Source organism: Ursus arctos, chromosome X (assembly GCF_023065955.2).
Source record: "Ursus arctos isolate Adak ecotype North America chromosome X, UrsArc2.0, whole genome shotgun sequence".
Taxonomy (NCBI): Eukaryota; Metazoa; Chordata; class Mammalia; order Carnivora; family Ursidae; genus Ursus; species Ursus arctos.
The window spans coordinates 60178323-60201413 of NC_079873.1; the positions used below are offsets into that span (position 1 = coordinate 60178323).

Consider the following 23091-nt stretch of genomic DNA (forward strand, 5'->3'; position numbering starts at 1 on the left):
TATTTATCATATCCTCACCTCTAATTTCTCTTTATCAACCCAGAAATAAAGAACTTTGGGAATAGAGTTTTTTATTGGACTGTTACTTGTTGCAAACTAGAATTAAAACTGAGTTTCCTACTTCAAGGCATGGTCCAGCATCAACTTCTTTCAGTGGTAATAATTACCTACCTGGACCCAATAGGTATTAACCAGAACTTCTTGTTATCTCCAAACACCTGCTGGATATTTTTGATGAAGCCAAGGTTGAACCCATTTTTCTCTGGGCCACTTGTAAACACTGGAGTACAGAAGGCCTCTAGGGCAGGATAGGGGAGTTGAAAAAAGAGGAAGAAAGCAATAAAGGAACAAATTTCAGGACTATTATGATCTTACAGTTCTCCATGAATGTGACTTGATGCTACAATATCTTTTTGCTGTGGTAGCATAGGCCTCTCATCCTTAGTTATTGTTAAATTACTTAGTAAAAACCAGTTTAATTACTTAATACAAAGTAATTTTGTTATTAAATGCAAAGAATTGGTACTTAAAACAAAGGGCAGAAGAAACACATAATGGTAGAAATAATTAAGCAGCCATAGGGAAACTATATATTTTGTGCTGCTGCATTGTAAGGAGTGAAAGAACAAATTTAACAGTACTTTATTTAAATCTAAGTGGCAACAGCAGCCCAATGGTGTCCATCCTTAGAGCTGGGACTGAAGTAATGATGCATGATGAGTTGGTAATGACATTGATTTGGTTTTGAAACTTTTCAGAAATGAAGATGTTTACACTGAAACCTGCAATATAAGAAACTGATTTTACCCCAGTAAAAATGTCAACAGGTGAACTATAATCACCTCAAAGACTGAGGAGTTGGACCATGTTAGTGCACATTATTTTGGACATATTTATCCCATTAAGCAACAAACACTTTCACTGTTGGACCAGCTGCATCTAGCCATTTCCCATTTGTTCTTTGTTTTCAGACTCTGTTATCGTGAAGTTCTTAGTACTTCTCTACTTTGCAGTTATGTCTAAGCCAAATGTGCTGATCTACCACCCTAGCAAACTAAGTGCTACAGATATTTGGTTTAGAAAAGGAGTGTAAATATTTTCTTAGCTGTTAGCATTATTAGTAAATGAGTTCCAAATGTATAGTGGCCTTTTTTTATTTTTATTTTTACTTTTTTATTAGTATTTTTTTAAATTATGTTAGTCACCATAGAGTACATTCCTAGTTTTTGATGTAAAGTTCCATGATTCATTACTTGCGTATAACACCCAGTGCACCATGCAATAGTGCCCTCCTTAATACCTATCACCAGCCTATCCCATTCCCCCACCCCCTCCCCTCTGAAGCCCTAGTGGCTTTTGTACTGAAATTGCTCACTCTGTCTTAGCTGAACATTCAACATTTGGACACTTTCTCCTCACTCCTCATGCATTTATTTGTATACAATGTAAATATTTGTTTCACTCTAGATGAAATAAAGTTATTGTACTGTAATCCATCAGAAATAGAATTCTCCAAATAACAGGTTGGAGTATAGAGTAACAGAAAAAAAATATTCATTTCTTGTACTCATTTTCTAGAAACTCGCTTATTCAGTGTATTTATCATATTCCCAGTCCTCCACAGCTACTTGATGATTGTAGATATCCAGCGATTTGTTGGTTTGGATTCTTTCTCAGCACTCTGTCTTTGGATGCCTTCAATAATTTAGAGTCTTCTATCTTTATTAACCTTCACTTCTCCCTTCTGCTATTCCCTTCTGTATTGATTTTTTCCTCCACTTCCTCATGTGAACACCTTCTAGAAATTTTTCAAGCCATAAATTTGGGGAGTTATTACCCAATGTGAATTACAAAGAACAATGGTTCATTTTGGTTTTGTGTGAGGTTTCATTCAATACTGCTTTATTCATTCACTATGGCTCTCCGTTTTGGTTAAACGTGTTTACATTTGTCTCAGTTTGGAAGTAAAGGAAAGTCACTACAAATAAAATGCTTCACTGGAACTTTTTCTCTTCCCTGGGAATAATCCATAGGCCACTATGATGTACATTAATGTGTTTCTTCCCTTGTCTTCATATCCAGTCTTACCTAAGGTGGTTTTGTTTCTGCTGACAAGCCAACAATGGTAACCAAAGAGAATCACAAGGCTGACAAAAAACATGCAGGCCACAAAGAGGAGGAAAAGAACATGGAACTTTGAGCGAACACTGGGCAATTCCCCCTAGAACAGAAATAATAAACAAATAGAAACAAAGGATTAAAGTGATAAGGCTTGGCTAGTTTTTCTATATGTCAGCACTTTTCTCATATGTATAAAATGTCTAGCTATAATTAAAAATAGACTTTATAAAATTTTTATAAAAGTTCTTTCTGTTGATGACCATACCTCATTATGGATATGCCTTCAGCCTACAAAGACTAAAATGGATCCTTGATTAAGTTCACTGTAAAACAGAGTATATGCTGCAGCAATTAGAAAAGAGTAGTACAAAAAGGGTATATTCAGGCCATAACTGGTATGTAACCTCTTAAAGCTTGTATTCCATTTAGTTTGCAGATTATGAATCACTGGCCAGAGGTGATCTTGAGGTCATATGGTTCATCCTCTAGTCTCAAGATGTGTTATTCTGAAATACTTTATATGTCATGTTTCCTTGGACATGTGTATGTTGAAAACATCACAATGATATATGTAGGAAGTTAAAACACGTAGGTAGAATTCAAAATGCTCTACCTATAAGTTATAACGTGACTTTAAAGCTACTGAAAATTTCGTGTGGTTGTTTTTTATAACTGAAGTAGAATGTATTGGTATATCACATCCTGTGAAATAGCTCTTTAGACAATAAAATCAAGCAAAAAAGACTTATAGTTATCTGAGACATCTTATTTTCCATGTGGTGCCAGATTTCTTTTTTTACATGCAGCCCTAAACCAGCATACACAGTGTATAACATTTTATCTTCTGAAGAGAATTTTAGAAAACATTTTCAGTTTTGGAATGAGCAGTTTAGAGAAGTTTTTTATTTCCCCCTTTCCTGTGCTGATCATTGATTTGGCATGATGAATTGCATTAAAGTATTTCTAAATGCTCTTGAGTAGTAAAGTTAAAGGTGATTCTCGATTGAAGTGGACCTTAACATTAGGATCTGGTTCTACTTCAGCTTGGAAGGAAAAAAATTAAGACTTGGAAACACTTGGAAAATTCAGATAGCACAGATTTTTTTTTCTTAGAGAAGACTTTTATTCATTTTGATGTAAGGAAATACTGGGGATATTTCAGAGTATATATGTTTGAAGGATGAAGATAAGGGGAAGTCAGTCAGTCGGATGTTTTCAGCTGATGAGTAGTCTGGGTAAAATTTGCATGGGGGCAGAACACCCCAGGAAATAGTTATCGCAAGAACTTCAACTTTCAGAAACCTTCATCTGAAGCTCCTTTCAGAAATGATCCCTCCACAAAATCTTGGCCTAAGCACCCAAACTGAATTTGATTGGTTTGTGTTTGTTTTGTTTTGAGTTTATAGGAAAAATTTTATATATTGTTTCGTAGTAGTTTTTGCATAGCTGGGTTTTTGCTTTCATAATCTCTACTTTTTGAATATGTTTGTTAAAGCTTTTAAGGCTTACATTTATTTTACTTCTTATCTTTCATGTTTAAATGGGCGACAGGAAATGTCTGGGCAAGAGGGACTGATGAAAATTCAGTTCATACCCTGGGTAGCTAAGCTGGAAATCTTTCCCTCCCCTAATTACTCTTGTAGAACTATCTTTTGTCTGCCAAAGGATAGTCCTTGATAAAGTCTTTTTGTTGTTGTTGTTAGAAGAGACTGATGGCCTGATGTTCGAAATTACCTTCCCAGGAGATAACCAAGCTAAATTACTCAAAGCAATAACCACCAGAGAAACAGTTCAGGGGAATACTGGTAGAAAAATACTACTATCTTGGTTCTAAAATAATTCATAGTCTCTGTGAGGAGATTCACGGCCCACTGTGGAAGGTGTATATTACTACTTTTTCATAAGGCAAAAGATCAATTTCCTATCAAAGTAGTTACTCTTTAAGTTAATATACAGAGGAAAAACATGACCTGATGATTGTCTTCTGAATTCTTTATTCCAAAGGAGCTATAGCTGGTGGTAGGATATGGTATAGTGTGTAACATCTTTGGGTTTAGGGTCAGATAGCTTCTCGTCCTGACTTTGAAACTTACAAGCTGGGTGATCCTGAGCAAGTCACTTAACTACTATAAGCCTCAGTTTTATCACTTTTAAACGAGACTAACAATTCTTGTTTTGTGTACTTGATAAGGTTGTGGTGAGGAGAAGATGAGATAATAGATATGAAAGTGCTTTGAAAATGGTAAAGTATCATACAAACGGAGGTTGCTGTTCCCTAGGAGAACCGCTAGTCACCTTGATACATGGTTTTTAAAATACATGGCAGTGTTTACTTTTTATTTTAAGGCGAGACTCAATTTAAACTGAGAAAGGCATCTCTAAAACACCCCCAAAGTCCTTTCTGGCTGGAGAGACTGCAAAACAGCATTTTTCTGAATTGTCAATGCCCTTTTCATTAGGAGAGCAAGCCAAGACAGGTTTTCTTACATCGCATCTGTGAGGCATGAGCTAATCTATTGTAGAGAAAAAATGAGGGAATAGAAAAAGGACACGTCTATGTTCATCTTGTGCTTGTGAATACTGGCATATTTCTGGCAATTAATTCACATCCAAATATTATCTTTCAAGAGCGAAAAAAAAAAAAGTGTACACCACCTGGATGGCATCGTGGTATTTGAAGACTGACTAACTTGGAGGGCCAAGGCAAAATGTATAAAATGCAACATTGTTTACTCCTTTATGAGTTCTTACACAGTAGCCTGCTGTGTTAAAGACCAAGTAAGGTCTGTAGTGAAGACCAAGGCTGACACTTTCCCTGCTGAATTGGATACAGATTTTCTTTACATTCAGGTTAGTAGCTCAGTGTGTGAATGGGATGCCAGACAGGTCATGAAAACCTGAGCACGATAAGAGATCCTATGATATGGAGAGGAGCCCAAGAAGAGATGCCAAGATAATGAAACATTTTGTATTTGGGGAAAATTTATGAGAAAACTTCATTTCTGCTTATACTTTTGTATCTCTGAGTTGAAGTTTTTTTAAAAAGATTTTATTTATTTGTCAGAGAGAGAGTGTGTGTGCGTGCGCTCATGAGCAGGGGGAAGGGTAGAGGGAGCAGCAGACTCTCCATTGAGCTGGGAGTCCGATGCTGGGCTTGGTCCCAGAATCCTGGGATCATGACCTGAGCTGAAGGTAGACGCTTAACCAACTGAGCCACCCAGGTGCCCCATAATTCCTGATTCTTAAAGTTATTAAATATCTGAATTGATTCAGAAAGTTGGGAGAATGGAAAGCACATATCACTCTAATTTTTTATACTATATTTTCTATACTAGTAGGGATCAAAGCACTAATTAATAATTTAACTACTCTCGGGTATTTAGGTTCTCGCTGCCTGTCTTTCTCCTTTGTTCTCCAGTTTATTATAACCTTTAGTCTGGTCAAAGGATCCACATTCTTTTCCTGCTGCTTTACCTCTTCACTTGATGTGAGATATTCCTATTATATGGGCTCCTGTACAATTCCTACAGTAATAAATAATAGCTCTGCCCACATCTGTCTTTTGCTATTTAGGTTCAGTTTGGACAACCCTCATCATGGAAGGTTATGATATTTTAACTATTGTACTGGAATTGTGAGGAAGGGAGATCTTCTGGAGTCCATTGGCTTAAAATAAAAAAATTCACTATACTGCTGCCAGACCCCACACACATACGTAAAGTAAAAATCTGCCTTCAATTCTTTTGGAAATAGATGGAATATGGTTGAAATCTTAAAGTAGAAGAAATATGAAATTCTCTTTTAGATTTCACTATAATCATCAAAATCATATGTTGAAAGGTAAAGTACTTTTAACATATGTTTCATTTGATCTTGGCAATGAACTAGTGAAGCAGGTAACAGAACCAGTATTAAAACTCAGTTTTCCTAATTCCCAACCCATTGTTTGTCATACAAAGTTCAAATAAGACTCCCCATTTCATTTTGGTCACGTGCAAAGATGAGTGAATGAATCTTTCTGTCTAATAGGAATTTTGCAACTCTCCTTTGAACAGGAAATGAGAAAGTATTTTCTGACGATGAGGGAATATTTTGTTAGCCTTTTTCTTAGGAAACTAGAGAATCAAAATTAGTTTCAACATTTTAAAAATCTATAATTGGTAAGAAGTGGATTTTTAAAACTTAACTAGGTAAGTGCATTGTAAAGAACCACTAAGAGTCAAGAGGTTAGGTTCCTAAAGGGGTCTTAACAAAACCCTCACGTATGACAGAAATTTGTTTAAGTGGAATCCTTAAATAACAAACTCCTAAATCTCAGAATATTCAACATGGGAAACTTGTTTTTAGTCCTTCCTTTCTGCTCACCTTAGTAATAGCTATTTCGAAATGTCAAAAGAAAAGTTGAAAAATGTCACATATTGGAGTAGGTGTGTGTTTGTTTGGGGGGGGTGACCTTTCAGGGTTATTTAACTTACTCTCCAGTATTTGATGAAATAGTTGAAGACTGTTGTAGCAATGTACAGGCAGTAGAGAACAGAATAAGCTAAGAACTGAAGAAAGAATTTGTAGTTGGAAAATCCAATGCAATTATTAACCCTAAAAAAGAAAAAAAGAAAAACTAATTTGAAATTAGGATTCATTGATTGAGAACACACTGATGCATAAGTGAACAAAGCAATGGAAGTATGTTACTCCTGCTTCTTCATTATGTGTTGTGTAGAAACTCAACAGAAATAGAAATCCCTTAATAGGAACAGACTGGAAAAACAAGTTCATGTCTCACTTGTTTCTCCTTTCATTTACAGGCATAGAGACACCCGGCCTACTTAATAGTTCTGGACTGGTTCCTGACCCAGCCAAGGAAACCTGAATCTTGGATGCTGAAAACCTATTACAATCTCAACAGCTACACTTAGTACAGTGTGGCATGTTCTCTTTGTAGTTAGATGGTTTCAGACTGGTTCTCTAGGTCAGACATACAAAATTTGGAGAAGAATTGCTGAAGTTAACAATCTAGAATATTTCAAACATCAAGACAACTAAAAGCAGAACTGAATTGTATATGTCAAAGAAAACTATTTGTGCTTGATTTCATTGCTACACCCAATTACTAAAGCTAATGAACAAAAGACCATTAGTTTTGTGAGCCCAGGAATTCACTACCATACCTTTGATGGTATATTTATTTTTGCTTTAAAATGTTATGCCTCCCTTGTCCCCCATGTACATACAAGACCCAGTGATTTATGGTTAGAGAAATAAGCATGTTACAACTATGCTTAGGAAAGTAGGCATTTTGAGCAACGCTGACCCTTTCAAAGTAATGAATCAAAGGGACATACCAAGGGCAGTGATGGTCCATTTTTAATACACACCTACAAATGAAACAGAATACAGTGTGATGAGCGGAGCTATGGAAATGCAGTAACACCTCATAGTTTAACTCAAGTCTCACCAGTATTTTTACATGGTACCAGTACACTCATTCTTAGATTTCCACTATAAGCTACTGCAAAATTATTTTGTTCTCCGTTATTTCTAGGATGAGCCAGTCACAACACTTTATAGGATTATGCTGGCAGCAAGTTACATGCCTAGATGTCTGAGATATCTCCCCTCATTTTGCTCAATATACAGATTAATAAAAGTACAGAAGAAAACATATGACTACAGTCTGTTAAAATAAAAGACAAATGGAGACCATCCCTGAAAATTTCCCAAGCTGACAAAACCACTGTAGTCATACAAAGAAAGCTTAATTTAGTTTATTTTATAAGACTGACTTGACCTGGGTCATTTCTTGCTTATGCCTCTGGAAATCATTAGTAAAATTTCAACTGTTTTCTAAGGTTTATATAAAGTAACCACTGACCAATTCTCTGTCTTAATTTAAGAAAATTCTGAATATTCTAACTAATCAGTGTGAAGAATAAAAAGGCCTTGTTTTCTCACTATATAAGCTGTTTTATAACAATATATCTCAAGCCTCAGTCTATGTTTTGGTTTGAGTGCTCCTGGTTTGCAAACTCTTTTTGGTGTGTACACAATAACATTTTACTAACTAGGGGCACCTGGGTGGCTCAGTCCATTAAGTGTCTGCCTTCAGCTCAAGTCATGATCCCAGGATCCTTGGATCAAGCTCTTCGTAAGGCTCCCTGCTCAGCCAGGAGCTTGCTTCTCCCTTTCCCTCTGCCCCTCCCCCACTTGTGCTCTTTCTTGTTCTCTCAAATAAATAAATAAATAAATAAATAAATAAATAAAATCTTTAAAAAATAAAAAAATTACTAATTACTACTCTGGTGATTTATTGGCTTTACTTTGGCTATTTCTGAACTTTTAACAGATCTCTTTGAATCAACAGTAAGAGAAATATGGGTGGAACATACACCCAAGAAGAAGGACATTAGGATTATATTTATTAACATAAAGATGTGACTACAAAGCTGGAATAATTCGAGTAACAAAATAAAGTGGTATTGAGGTAAAACCCAAAATATAAAGTGATTATCCATGCCTATATACTTATATGAATAATAAACAAATAAAGAAACAAACAAACAAAAATAAGAGAGAAGAGACAAATCTCCCACGCAGAAGAATTCCAATTTATGTAAATAATCTGCCTTCAAGGAGGGGGAGCATAACTTTCCATTCCTTTAGTTTGGGCTATACATAGTGACTTCCTTTCAAAGGGTAAAGAAAGTAGTGGAGGAATAGTAAATTTATATTAGAGAAATCTGACAAACACTACCTCAGCCAGATGATCAAGATTAATTTAGCAGTGATAAGTCATGTTCATAATATGTGCCCTCGATACAATACAATGATAATGGTACTTTACCTCTGTGCTCTTCCTAACCAAAACACAGTACCCAGTCTAATCATGAGAAAAATATTAGACAAATCCCAACTGAGAGATATTCTACAAAACACCTGATCGTTAATCCTAAAGTCCTAAAAACTGTCAAGGTTATCAAAAACAAGTAAATTCTGAGAAACTGTTAAGAACTAAAAGAGCCTGTGAAGACATGCCAGCTAAATGTAATGTGGTATCCTGGATGGGATCTCAGGGAAAAAAAAAAAGGAATTCTAAAAAGAGTATGGACTTCAATTAAAAATAATGTATTGATGTTGGCTCATTAATTGCAACAAATGTATCATATTAATGTAAGGTGTTGATAATAGGGGAAACTGGACGTAGGACAGATGAGAACTACCATCACAATAATTCTATAAATCTAAAACTGTTCTGAAACAGAACATTTACTTTTATTTTTTAATTTTTAAAAATAAATAAATAAACAATTTTAAAGATTTTATTTATTTATTTGAGAGAGAGCATGAGAGAGACAGCACAACCAGGGGCGGGGGGAGGCAGCAGAGGTAGAGAGAGAAGCAGGCTCCCTGCTGAGCAGGGAGCCCAACGCAGGGCTCCATCCCAGGACCCCGGGATTATGACCTGAGCTGAAGGCAGATACTTAACTAACTGAGCCACCAAGGTGCCCCATTTTTTAATTTTTTAAAAAAGATTTATTTAGGAGCGCCTGGGTGGCTTAGTCGTTAAGCTTCTGCCTTCGGCTCAGGGCATGATCCCAGGGTCCTGGGATCGAGCCCAGCATCAGGCTCCTCCGCTGGGAGCCTGCTTCTTCCTCTCCCACTCTCCGCTTGTGTTCCCTCTCTCACTGGCTCTCTCTTTCTCTGTCAAATAAATAAACAAAATCTTTAAAAAAAGATTTATTTATTTTATAGAGAGAGTATGAGCAGGGGGAAGGGCACAGGAAGAGGGGGAGAAGCAGACTCCCCGCTGAGTGTGGAAACTGACGTGGGGCTCCATCCCCGGTCCCTGAGATCAAGACTTGAGCCGAAATCATGAGTCAGACACTCAACCGACTGAGCCACCCAGGCACCCCAAACATTTATTTTTTAAATGGGGTTTTATATCTCTTTCTTATCTTTAGAATAGTTTGAGTCATCATCATTCCAAGAGCGTATGTGGCATGTGTTCATTATGACTGAACGGACATGCTCTTATCTAGGCATGGTCACATGTTAGGATCAACCACTTTGTTGTTCAAGCTCAGCCCAGGGGAAATATGGATGTCACTTACATGGCACAGACAGAGCAGTGGTGGCAGCGATCTGGCTTGATCAAATGGCACCGGTCACAGAATCTAACAGCTATAGGAAAAGTAAGGTGGTTAGCATTGGTTAGGACTCAATATGACACCATATATCTTACTAGCCTATCTGGATGCTTGTTATACATTGATTACAGGTAGTCAAGTGCATCTCAAGTTACCAAGAAAAAGGCAGATCACAGAAGAGAATTGTGGTATGTATTTTTATCCCCTGTTAGATCAATCTTGAAGGCACCTTTTGGGGGATGAAGGTAGAGGGAAAAGTTTTCATATCTGGATATCTGATAATAAGATTTGGTATTATAAAACAAACTATAATGTCAACTGCTTGAGTGATCTTGGGAAAATCATTTAGATTCTGTTTACTCCAACTTTCCTATATGAAAACAATTAATTCAATTGACCATTTCACAGATAAAGGAAGTAAAGACTTGAGCCATATCAAATGACTTTCACAAGATTACACAGCAAGTGAGAGGCAGGACTGTGACCACTATAGTTTTTCTGACCCCTTAGTTCATTCAGGGTTCTTTTCACTCTGAAAGTCTAACATAAAAAAATTTTTTTTTCCCTCTCTCTTCCTTCCTTCTCTCCTTCTTTTCTTTCTTTATTTCCCTTAATGAAAGGTATTTCCCTTTTCTTCTCATTTTCTCTCTGTTCATTGATAAAGTATGACTGTGTTTAATGTAATTATTATTAAGTGAAACAACTAAAATCATGAATAATTTGACCTAATATAATAATCCCATTTGACATGTACATTAAGCACATATAATTGATTTAGAATAATGGACTGCTAATTCAGCAGTTTGTGTTTATGTCTAGCAATGGAGGGGGATGACAAAAGTATGGTTATAATCCAGGGAAAGAAAAAGGGAGAGGGGCATGCATGTTTAATTCATTCAGCATGTTTTTAAAGATATAGTAATGCCATTGCCCAGTTTAAGCCACCATTATCTCTCATTTAGATGACTGCAATAGATCCCTAATTATTTACCCTGCTTTCATTCTTGTTCCCCATAATATGTTCTCTATAAAATAGTCAGATGATCTGTTAAAATGTAAATCAGATAATGTCACTTTTTACTTAAAACCTTCAATGGACTTCCAACACCATTAGAATAAAATCCAAACTCCTTACCATGGCCTGCATCATCTGGCCTCTGCTTGCCTCTTCAGCTTAAACTGGTATCACTCACCACCAGCTATACTCCAGTCCCGTGGTTGGCTGGCTGTTCTAATATGGCAAGACTGCTCCTGTCTAAGGGCCTTTTGTACTTGCAGTACCTTCTGCCTGGGATGCTAGTCCCTCTGCTCTTTACTTCTTCCTGGTTTTTATTATTCAGTCTCAAACCAAATGATATTTCCTCAGAGAAGCCTTCTCTATATCATAGGGCTGCAAACAAATGATTCAAGGGTCCAGAGAACAGTAAGTAGTGAGTGAAGCAGCCAGTTGGAGACTGTGAGGGAACCTGAGAATGAATGCCTTATTTAAATTTGTGTGGAATGAGAAAAGGCCCCGAATTGCCAAGGAAGTGTTGAAAAGGAAAAACAAAGCTGGGGGCATCACAATGCCGGATTTCGAGCTGTACTACAAAGTTGTGATCACAAAGACAGCATGGTACTGGCACAAAAACAGACACATAGACCAATGGAACAGAATAGAGAACCCAGAAATGGACCCTTGGCTCTTTGGCAACTAATCTTTGATAAAGCAGGAAAAAACATCTGGTGGAAAAAAAGACAGTCACTTCAATAAATGGTGCTGGGAAAATTGGACAGCTACATGCAAAAGAATGAAACTTGACCACTCTCTCACACCATACACAAAGATAAACTCCAAATGGATGAAAGACCTCGATGTGAGACAGGAATCCAACAAAATCCTAGAGGAGAGGATAGGCTGCAACCTCTTTGATATTGGCCACAGCAACTTTTTTCATGACACATCTCCAAAGGCAAGAGAAACAAAAGAAAAAATGAACCTGTGGGACTTCATCAAGATAAAAAGCTTCTGCACAGCCAAGGAAACACTCAAAAAAACTAAGAGGCAGCCCACAGAATGGGAGAAGATATTTGCAAATGACACTACAGATAAAAGACTAGTATCCAAGATCTACAAAGAACTTCTCAAACTCAATACGCAAGAAACAAATAATCAAATCAAAAAACGGGCAGAGGATATGAACAGACACTTTTCCGATGAAGACATACAAATGGCTGACACATGAAAAAATGTTCAGAATCATTAGCCATCAGGGAAATTCACATCAAAACCACCTTGAGATACCACCTTACGCCAGTTAGAATGGCAAAAATTGACAAGGCAAGAAACAACAATTGTTGGAGAGGACGTGGAGAAAGGGGATCCCTCTTACACTGTTGGTGGCAATGCAAGTTGATACAGCCACTCTGGAAAACAGTGTGGAGGTCCCTTAAAAAGTTAAAAATTGAGTTACCCTAGGATCCAGCAATTGCACTACTGGGTATTTACCCCAAAGATACAGATGTAGTGAAGAGAAGGGCCATATGCACCCCAATGTTTACAGCAGCATTGTCCACAATAGCTAAATTGTGGAAGGAGTTGAGATGCCCTTCAACAGATGACTGGATTAAGAAGATGTGGTCCATATACACAATGGTGCATATCAGCTATCAAAAAGAACGTTTTTACAACATTTGCAGCAACATGGATGGGACTGGAGGAGATTATGCTAGGTGAAATAAGTCAAGCAGAGAAAGACAATTATCATATGGTTTCACTCATTTATGGAACATAAGAAGTAGGAAGATCGGTAGGAGAAGAAAGGGAAGAAGAAGGGGGGGTAAACAGAAGGGGGAATGGACCATGAGAGACTATGGACTCTGGGAAACAAACTGAGGGCTTCAGAGGGGAGGGAGGTGGGGGAATGGGATAGGCTGGTGATGGGTAGTAAGGAGGGCACGTATTGCATGGTGTACTGGGTGTTATGCGCAAGTAATGAATCATGGAACTTTACATCAAAAACTAGGATGTACTGTATGGTGACTAACATAATAAAAAATATTATTAAAAAAAGAAATTATACAAATAATTTCCTGTCTACTTTTCACCATATTTCAGTATGCATGAAGACTTCTTAAAAAGTCATGGCCACCATGACATCAATGCTCCAAGAAAATTAATAATAAGTCCTTAATATCTAATGCCTAGACCATACTAAAATTCCCCCAATTGCCACATAGGATCTTAATAAATGATTACTGAATAAATAAATGATAGACAGATGAACATAAATGTCTAACGGTATAATTCTCAAAGCCTTGAAACACAATCTTCATTATTAGAAACATTAGGATGACTTGTCAAAAGAGATTTGATTTTCAAATTTTGAAAGGTGGAGAACTAGTTCAGCTAGTACTATTTTAGTCATACAGATGAAAACTAAAACTCCATAGTGGACATTTACCCAAGAAAGATGACATATCTCTGCACAAATACTTGTACAAGAATATTGATAGCAGATTTACTCATGATAGCTAAGTACTGTAAACACCAAATATGCATCAGCTGGTGAATGGATAAACAATGATATATTCATACAATGAAATACCACTCAGCAATAAAAGGACTAAAATACACAGCAATGTGAATGAATCTCAAAATATTACGCTAAATAAAAGAAGCCAGACACAATAGTATAGACTGTATGGTTATATTTATATAAAATTCTAGAGCTGGTGAAAATAATCTGTGATGGAAAGCTATCAGAATAGTGGTTGCCTTGGTGGTGGTTGGTGGGATTGACTGGGAAGGAGCATGAGAGAACTTTCCAGGGATATGGTAATGTTTTATAGAGGTTTTAGTTACACAGATGTGTACATTTGTCAAAACACTGAATGGCACACTTAAGATTTGTATGTGTCTTTGTATGCAAATTTCAGTCAAAAAAGAATGATAAAATATTTAGGTAGATGTGTACTGATATCTGATAGCTTGAAATGTATGAAAAAATAAGATGGCTTGGTGGAAGATGGATGAGGGATGGATTTGTGGACAGATATGTGATAAAAAGTAACATAGCAAAATGTTAGTGGTAGACTCCAGTGCCAGGTATACAGATGAGCCTGTGGATATATATGACTTAGCCTTTTTGAGGTCCTTGCCGATCTCAAAAGGTGACTTGCCGCTTCTCTAGGTGACTGGATGAACTGACCTCCACTCCCAGTTCTTGTGTAAACTGGTAGCTTTTTGGCCATATCGATGAGCATCTGCTTCTGGACCTCAGGTCTCTCTTCATTTTCATAGCGTTCCTTGTCTGAATAGGACAAGTGGAACTAGAAGCAGAAGTGAGAGGTGAGACTTTATTTTCCAAGGTTCACAGAAAACATTAAAAGCAACAATAACTATTTAGATGAAAATATTTGTTATCTACCCTTGAAGTCCAGGTATCGATTTGGCTTATAACTTTCTTGGCATAATTATCTTAATTATTTCATCTGGCTTTTTTTTAAAGATTATTTTATTTTATTTATTTGATGGAGAGAGAGACAGCCAGTGAGAGAGGGAACACAGGCAGGGGGAGTGGGAGAGGAAGAAGCAGGCTCACAGCGGAGGAGCCTGATGTGGGGCTCGATCCCAGGACTCTGGGATCATGCCCTGAGCCGAAGGCAGATGCTTAATGACTGAGCCACCCAGGTGCCACTATTTCATCTGGCTTTTATCTCAATCTTCATAAGTCCATGTGATAGGTAGTATTGTTTTATAAATAAAGAAAACTTAGCAAGATTAAGCACTTTGTCAATGGTTATACTCACTAACTAGTATATAAGCTCCAAACCCAGTTCACCTGACTCCAAGACTTGTGCCTTTTTCACTCTATTGTACCATAATATGATGTTACATAGAGATGTGTAATACCTTGCTGCCAGGATCCTGTTGCTGATTAACTGTGATTGTTATTAAGTTGTAGGTATTTTTCACAGGTTACACTCAGAGAAGCTGGATGAGACTGCTTGTGATACTATATTCTAATCTTGCAAATGAGTAGAAATTTGGGTATTCTTACTATTTCAGAAATTTTTAGTATTGTATGAAGCTTATTGGCAATGTTAGCACCACACTTTGCTAACCTTGCAAAAGATATGTCAATGATTTTCCAAAGTAACACAGAATTGAAAGCTTTCTTCTGTCTGGGTCAAAAGGTAGGTAGAGGTGAAAAAGAGAAGGATCTGTGATCAGATTTTGGGGGTTTAAACTTCATCTCTTCCACTTAATAGTTAAATAACTTTGGAAAATCAGACACTCTTGATCCAAGTTTTTTCATCTGTGAAACAGAGGAAATAATACCTACTTCATAAGATTGGTGTAAAAGTACTGGATAATAAGTAATTAAAAATTTCTTTTACAAGTCCAATTTCTTAAATCATTTAAAAATATTTGATACTATCATTTTAAATCTTAACTATTCTAGTTTGTAGTATAAAGTTTTAAAAATTCTTTTTAATTTTGATAATTTCAAGTAGCACTTGGGGCAGCCCTTTAATTTGGGGGCTGTCCTGGGGAATATAACTTTTGTGTGGCATACTGCACCTGCTTGAAAGGCAGAGGCAGAGTTGTTACTGTTAGTATGTGATGAAAACCTTGTGGTTATTCAACAAGTAAGTTTTGGATTAGAATAAGATGTCATGTTTGGATGCCCTATTTCTGGCACTAAACAAGCCTTTTTGAGGATTAGAATGAAATGAACCAGTAAAAACATTTTGGGTGGGCAATTGGTGATAGATTGGGATGTATTCAGTATTAGAGAAATGAATATCGTGGCTATCAAATAGACCCCAAAGACTCACCTTTTCTTTTTACCAATGAAAAATGATGAAGAGGGGCACCTGGGTAGCTCAGTTGGTTAAGCGACTGCCTTTGGCTCAGGTCATGATCCTGGAGTCCCAGGATCGAGTCCCACTTTGGGCTCCTTGCTCAGCAGGGTGTCTGCTTCTCCCTCTGACCCTCCCTGCTCTCATGCTCTCTCTCTCTCATTCTCTCTCTCTCTCAAATAAATGAATGAATAAATAAATAAATAAATAAATAAATAAATAAATAAAACCTTAAAAAAAGTGATGAAGATGTGGTCTTAAGTGTTAGATATTTGCAGTTCTTATCTAAATCTTACCATCATCCCACCCAGTTTAGGCCTACAAAATTCCCAACCATTCAGCCTTTCTATTGACCTATAAGCTTTCTAAATAGGGTGGAGGGGACAATTATTTCTATTGAGCTAAAATTTACATAACATAAAATTCCATTTTAAAGTGCACATTTCATAGTGTACAATTCAGTGGCATTTAGTACATTCACAGTGTTGGGAAGCCATCACCACTATCTAGTTCCAAAGAATATTTTCATCACCTCAAAAGGAAACCCCATATGCATTGAGCAATAATTCCTTATTCTCCCCATCCCCAGATCCTGGCAACCATTAATCTACTTTCTGTCTCATTAGATTTTCTTCCTTTCTGGATATTGCCTACAAACGGTATCAAACAATATGTGGTCTTTGGTGTCTGGTGTCTTTCCTTTAGCATGTTTTCACGGTTCATCCATGCTGTGGCATGTATCAGTAATGCATTCCTTGTTATACCTGGATAATATTCCATTTATGGACATACCACCCTTGGTTTATCCATTCATCTTTGATGGATATTCCATTTCCATCTTTTGGCTATAGTGCCTAATGCTCTATGAACAATTGTGTATAACTTTTGAACACCTGTTTTCAATTCGAGTATATACCTAGGAACAGAATTGCTGGGTCACAAGATAATTTTATGTTTAACATTATGAAAAACTGAAAAAACTGTTTTCCACACCAGCTGTACCATTCTACATTCCCAGTAGCAATGTATGAGGATTTGGAGTTTCCCACATCCACATTAACACTAGTTTCCTTCCTTCTCCCCTCCTTCCTACCTTCCTTTCTTCCTTCCTTCCTTCCTTCCTTCCTTCCTTCCTTCCTTCCTTCCTTCCCTCCCTCCCTCCCTCCGTCCGTCTTTCCGTCTTTCTCTCTCTCTCTTCTGTATGTATGTACGTATGTATGTATTTATATTTTGGACTTCTTAGTGGGTAAGAAGTGGTATCTCATTGTAGTCTTGATTTACATTTCTCTATTGACTAATGATGTCAATCATCTTTTCATGTGTTTGTTGACCACATATATTCTTAAGAGAAATGTCTAGCCAAATCATTTGCCCATTTATTAGTTGGGTTGTTAGTCTTTTTGTTGTTGAGTTGTAAGAATCTTTATATATTCTGGATACTTGACATTTATTGAGTATATAATTTGTGAACATTTTCTCCTATTCCATAGGTTGCCTTTTCACTCTGTTGGTTGTGGTTTGATGCTTAAAAGTTTAAATTTTAATGTAGTCCGGTTTACCTTTACTTTCATTTCCTCTGCTTTTGATGTCATGTCCAAGAAATCATTGCCAGATCCAATGTCATGAAACTTATTCCCTATGTTATTTCCTAAAGATTATTTATTTATTTATTTGAGAGAGAGAGTGCACACATGTGTGAGGGAGCACAAGTTGGGGGGTGGAGGAGCAGGAGGAGAGGGAGAAGCAGACTCCCCACTGAGCAGGGAGTCAGACGAGGGGCTTGATCCCAGGACCCTGGGATCATGACCTGAGCCAAAGGCAGACACTTAACCAACTGAGACACCCAGGCACCACCCCCATATTTTTTTTCTAAAAGTTCTGTAGCTTTCCATTTGAGCTAACTTTTGTATATGGTGTAAGGATCCAACTTCATTATTTTGCATGTGCGTGTTCAGTTTTCCCAGTACCATTTGTTGAAAAGACCATCTTTTCTCCATTGAATGGTCTTGATACCCTTTTCAAAAATCATCTGACCATATATGTGAGGGTTTATTAGTAGGCTCTTACTTCTATTCCATTAGTCTTTCTGTCTATACCACACTGTTTTGATTATTGTAGCTTTGTAGTAAGTTTAGAAATGAATAAGTGAGACCTGCAACTTTGTTCTTTTTCAAGATTATTTTAGCTATTTGGGGTCCCTTGAGATTTCATATGAATTTTAAGATGAAATTTTCTATTTATGCAAAAAATATCATTGGGATTTTGATAGAGACTGCATCAAATCTGTAGACTACTTTGGGTAGTGATGACAATCTTAAAAATGCTAACTTTTCCAATCCATGAACATAAGCTGTCTTTCCATTTATTCGTATCTGCTTTTAGCAACAGTTTTTAGTTTTCAGTGTACTGAGATTTTCACCACCTTGATGAAGTTTATTTCTAAGTATTTTATTCTTTTTCATGATATTATAAATATAGTTGTTTTCTTAATTTTTCTGATTATTCATTGTGTTATATGGAAATGCAACTGATTGCTGTGTGTTAATTTTGTATCCTGCAATTTTGCTGAATTAATTTATTACTTCTAACAGGTTTTTTGGGGGAATCTTTAGGGTTTTCTACATATAAGATCATACCATCTATGAACAGAGGTAATTTTACTTTTTTCTATCCAATTTGGATGCCTTTTTTTTCTTGCCTACTTCCATTGGTTAGAGAATGTGTTTCTCACTTCTCTCTTTCTCTCTTTCTCTTTCTCTTTTGTTTTTGGAAGATTTTGAGAAAGACTCATGTTAATTATTCTTCTGATTGAATTTGCCTGTGAAACTATCTGGTCCTGAACTTTTCTTTGTTGATTGGTTTTTGATTAATAAATCTCTTTACTTTAAGTATATTCAAATTTTTTTAAATTTCTTCTTGAGTCAGTTTTGGTAGTTTATGTATTTCTAGGAATTTTTCCATTTCATCTAGCTTTCTAATTTATTGGCATGCAATCCTTCATACTATTATAATTCTTTCTGTTTCTATAAGGTCTGTAGTAATGTCCCACTTTCATTTCCGATATTAGTAATTTGTGTCCTCTCTGTCTCTCTTTGTTCAGTCTAGCTAAAAGTTTCTTAATTTTGTCAATCTTTTCAAAGTCCCAGTTTTGGTCTTATTGATTATTTCTACTGTTTTCTATTCCTTATTTGGTTTTATCTCTGCTCCAATCCTCACAATTTACTGTTTCTAACTTTGGGGTTAGATTGCTCCTCATTTTCTGATTCTTTAAGGTGTAAAGAATATTGAATTGACATATTACTCCTTTTACAATATAAATATTTATAGCCATAAATTTTCCTCTGAATACTGCTTTATTGCATCCTAAAATTTTTGGTATGTTGTTTTTCATTTTACCTCTTTATCTCAAAGTCTTTTTTAAACTTCCCTTGCGATTTTTTATTCATTAATTTTTTAAGAGTGTTGTTCAGTTTCACAAATTTGTGAATTTATAGTTTTCCTTCAGTTATTGATTTCTAGTTTCATTCCACCGAAGTCAGAGAAGAGCCTTTGTATGATTATAATATTTTAAATTTATTGAGACTTGTTTTGCATCCTAACATATGGTCTATACTGGAGGATGTCCTGTCTGCTCATAAGAGAACCTGTACTCTTCCATTTTTGGGTAGAGTGTTCTATACATGTGTATTACATCTAGTTGGTTTACAGTGTTATGAAATCCTCCATTTCTGTATTGATCTTCTGTCTAGGTGTTCTACCCATTATTGAAAATGGGTTATTGAAATTTCCAATTATTGTAGGACTGTGTATTTTTTCCTTCAGTTCTGTCAGTTTTTACTTCCTATATTTTGGGGCATTCTATGTTTATAACTGCTGCATGTTCTTGATGAATTGACTAACTTATCAATACGTAATGTCCATCTCTTTTTTTTCGTGGGTTAAGTATTTTATTTTATTCATTTTATTTTTTCCAGCTTTATTGAGGTATGACTGGCAGATAAAAATTGGAAATATTTAAGATATGCAATGTGATGTTTTGATATACATATAAATTGTGAAATGCTTACCACACCCAGCTAATTAACACATCTGCCACCTCACAGAGTTTTCATTTTTGTTGTGGTACAACACTTGAGATTATTCTTTTAGCACTTTAATTACACATTATTAATACATTATTATTAATTACAGACACCATGCTGTACATTAGGTCTCCAGAACGTACTCATTTTATAGCTGAAATTTTGTACATTTTTGCTAACATTTCCCCTAACTCCCACTTCCCAGTTCCTGATAACCACCATTCTGCTCTATTACTATGAGTTTGTCTTTTTTTTTTTTTTTTAAAGATTCCACATATAAGAGAGATCATGCAGCACTCGTCTGTCTGGCTTATTTTACTTAGCATAATGTCCTCTAGGTACATCCATGTTGTTGCAAATGGTGGCATTTATTTATTTAGGAAGATCGGTAGGAGAAGAAAGGGAAGAAGAAAGGGGGGGTAAACAGAAGGGGGAATAAACCATGAGAGACTATGGACTCTGGGAAACAAACTGAGGGCTTCAGAGGGGAGGGGGTTGGGGGAATGGGATAGGCTGGTGATGGGTATTAAGGAGGGCACTATTGCATGGTGCACTGGGTGTTATACGCAAGTAATGAATCATGGAACTTTACATTGAAAACTAGGGATGTACTGTATGGTAACTAATAATATAATAAAAATATTATTAAAAAAGACTGAATAATATTCAATTATACATATATTCCATATTTTCTCTATCCACTCACCCATTGATGAACACATAGGTTGTTTCTATATCTTTATGACTGTAAATAATGCTGCAATATACATGGGAGTGCATATGTCTCTTCAGTAACCTGTTTTCAATTCCTTTGGATATACACCAGAAGTGGGATTGGTTGATAATATGGTAGTTCTATTGCTAATTTCTGAGGAACCTCAATACTGTTTTCCATAGTGGTGGTAGCAATTTACATTCCCACCAACAGTGAACAAGAATACCCTTTCCTCCACATCTTCACCAGCACTTGTTTATGCTTTGACTTTTTGATAATAGCCATCCTGACAGTTGTGAGGTAATATCTCATTGTGGTTTTGATTTACATTTTTCTGATGATTAGTGAGGTTGAGCACCTTTTCATATACTCGTACGCCATTTGTATGTTCTTTTGAAAGACATCTATACAGGTCTTTTGACCATTCTTAATAAGGTTATTATTATTATTGCTATTGAGTTATATGAGTCACATATATATTTTATAGAATAACTGCTTATCAAATAGTTTGCAAATATTTCTTCCCATTCCATAGATTGTCTTATTGTATTGATTGTTTCCTCTGCTATGCAGAAACTTTTTAGTTTGATGTATCCCACTTATTTATTTTTACCTTTGTTATGTGTGGCTTTGGTGTCAAATCCAAAATATTACACCAAGACCAATGTCAAAGATTTTCCCTCTGTTTTCTTTCTTTCTTTTTTTTTTTTAGGATTATTATGGTTTCAGGTCTTCTGTTTAAGTCATTAATTCATTTAAAATGAATTTTTGTGAGATAAAGATCCACTTTCATTCTTTTGCATGTGAATATCCAATTTCCCCAGCACATTTATTAAAGAGATTATCATTTTCCCATTGTGTATCCTTGGCAACTTTGTTAAAGAGTAATTGACTGCATATGCATGGGTTTATTTTGAGCTCTTGAATCTGTTCTAGTCATTTATGTGTCTCTTTTTATGCCAGTACAGTACTGTCTTGATTGCTATAAATTTATAATTTGAAATCAGGAAGTGTAATGCCTCCAGCTTTGGTTTTCTTGCTCAAAATTGCTTTAATTATTTAAGATCTCTTGTGGTTCCAAATGAATTTTAGGATTGTTTTTTATATTTCTGTAAAAAAATGCCATTGGAATCTTGAGAGGTATTGCACTGAATCTGTAGATAGCTGTGCATGTATGGACATTTTAACAATATTAATTCTTCCAATTCATGAACATAGGAAATCTTTCCATTTATTTGTGTCTTCTTCAATTTCTTTCATCATTGTTTATAGTTTTTCTTGTACAATTCCTTCAACTCTGTTTAAATTTATTCCTAAGTATTTTATTCTTTTTGATGTTACTATAATGCAATTGTTTTTTGAACTTATTTTTTGGATAGTTTTTATGGTATAGAAATGCAGGGGAGGAGTTAAGATGGCGGAGGAGTACGAGACACCTTTTTCAGCCGGTCCCCCGAGTCGAGCTCAATAGGTACCAGACCAGCCTAAACAACCACGGAACTAGCCTGAGACGGAGGAAGATGCATCTGGATCTCTACAAATGAACATCTCCAGCGCTGAGTATTGAGGTACAAAGCGGGGAGCCATGAAACCGTGCACAGATATTGGAAGATAAGCAGAAGGGGGAGGGAGCAGCCGCGTTCGGGCACCGAGAAGTGGTAGTCACTTGCACGGGAGAGCGGGCGGGGCTCGCGGACGGCACCCGCAAAACAGCAGACTGAGACCGTGAGCCGGGTGCGTGCCACCAGGCATCTCGCGGAACACCGGAATCCCGGTGCGCTCACTGGATCCAGACTGAGACTGGGAGCTTCCGGAGTGCGCACGGGGTGGCTGGAGGTGTTAGAAACACAAAGGACAGAGACGCGCCGGCCCTGGAAGTGAAGGCTGGGACGCCAGGTGTGGGGCGCACATCCCGGGACGCTGCAGGGTTGAGCAGCACCAACAGTAACAGAGTTAAAGTGCCCAGAACATTAGTAGAGAATGGGCCGCAATCCCTCTGTTCTGTGACAGAGGCTGAAATTCAGCCTCTGCTGCTCTGACTCTCAGAAGAGGCACGGCCAACCGCCAGGGAAAACCGCCAGAGAACAAAAGCCTGGAAATACCGGCTCAGAGAGTGCCCATCCCCATCCCCCCTCGCAGGGGATGCAGAGACTCTACCCAAACAGGGTTGCCTGAGTATCGG

The 23091-nt window shown here is 36.7% G+C and overlaps 1 protein-coding gene across 3 annotated transcripts in view; it reads right to left on the reverse strand.

The window, feature by feature from the left end:
- The window catches only part of ZDHHC15 (zinc finger DHHC-type palmitoyltransferase 15), a 166938-nt gene that overhangs the window by 47593 nt on the left and 96254 nt on the right, over positions 1-23091 (reverse strand). For 2 of the 3 annotated variants that reach the window (XM_048213704.2, XM_044379806.3), the window contains exons 4-9: positions 14456-14576; positions 10230-10299; positions 7464-7496; positions 6597-6717; positions 2089-2221; positions 172-298 (exon numbers count right to left, since the gene is read on the reverse strand). In XM_048213704.2, the coding sequence (XP_048069661.1) occupies positions 172-298; positions 2089-2221; positions 6597-6717; positions 7464-7496; positions 10230-10299; positions 14456-14576 (605 nt within the window). Of the gene's footprint in view, positions 1-171; positions 299-641; positions 783-2088; positions 2222-6596; positions 6718-7463; positions 7497-10229; positions 10300-14455; positions 14577-23091 lie in introns of those variants that run through there. The other variant, XM_057312633.1, reaches the window with a different exon arrangement.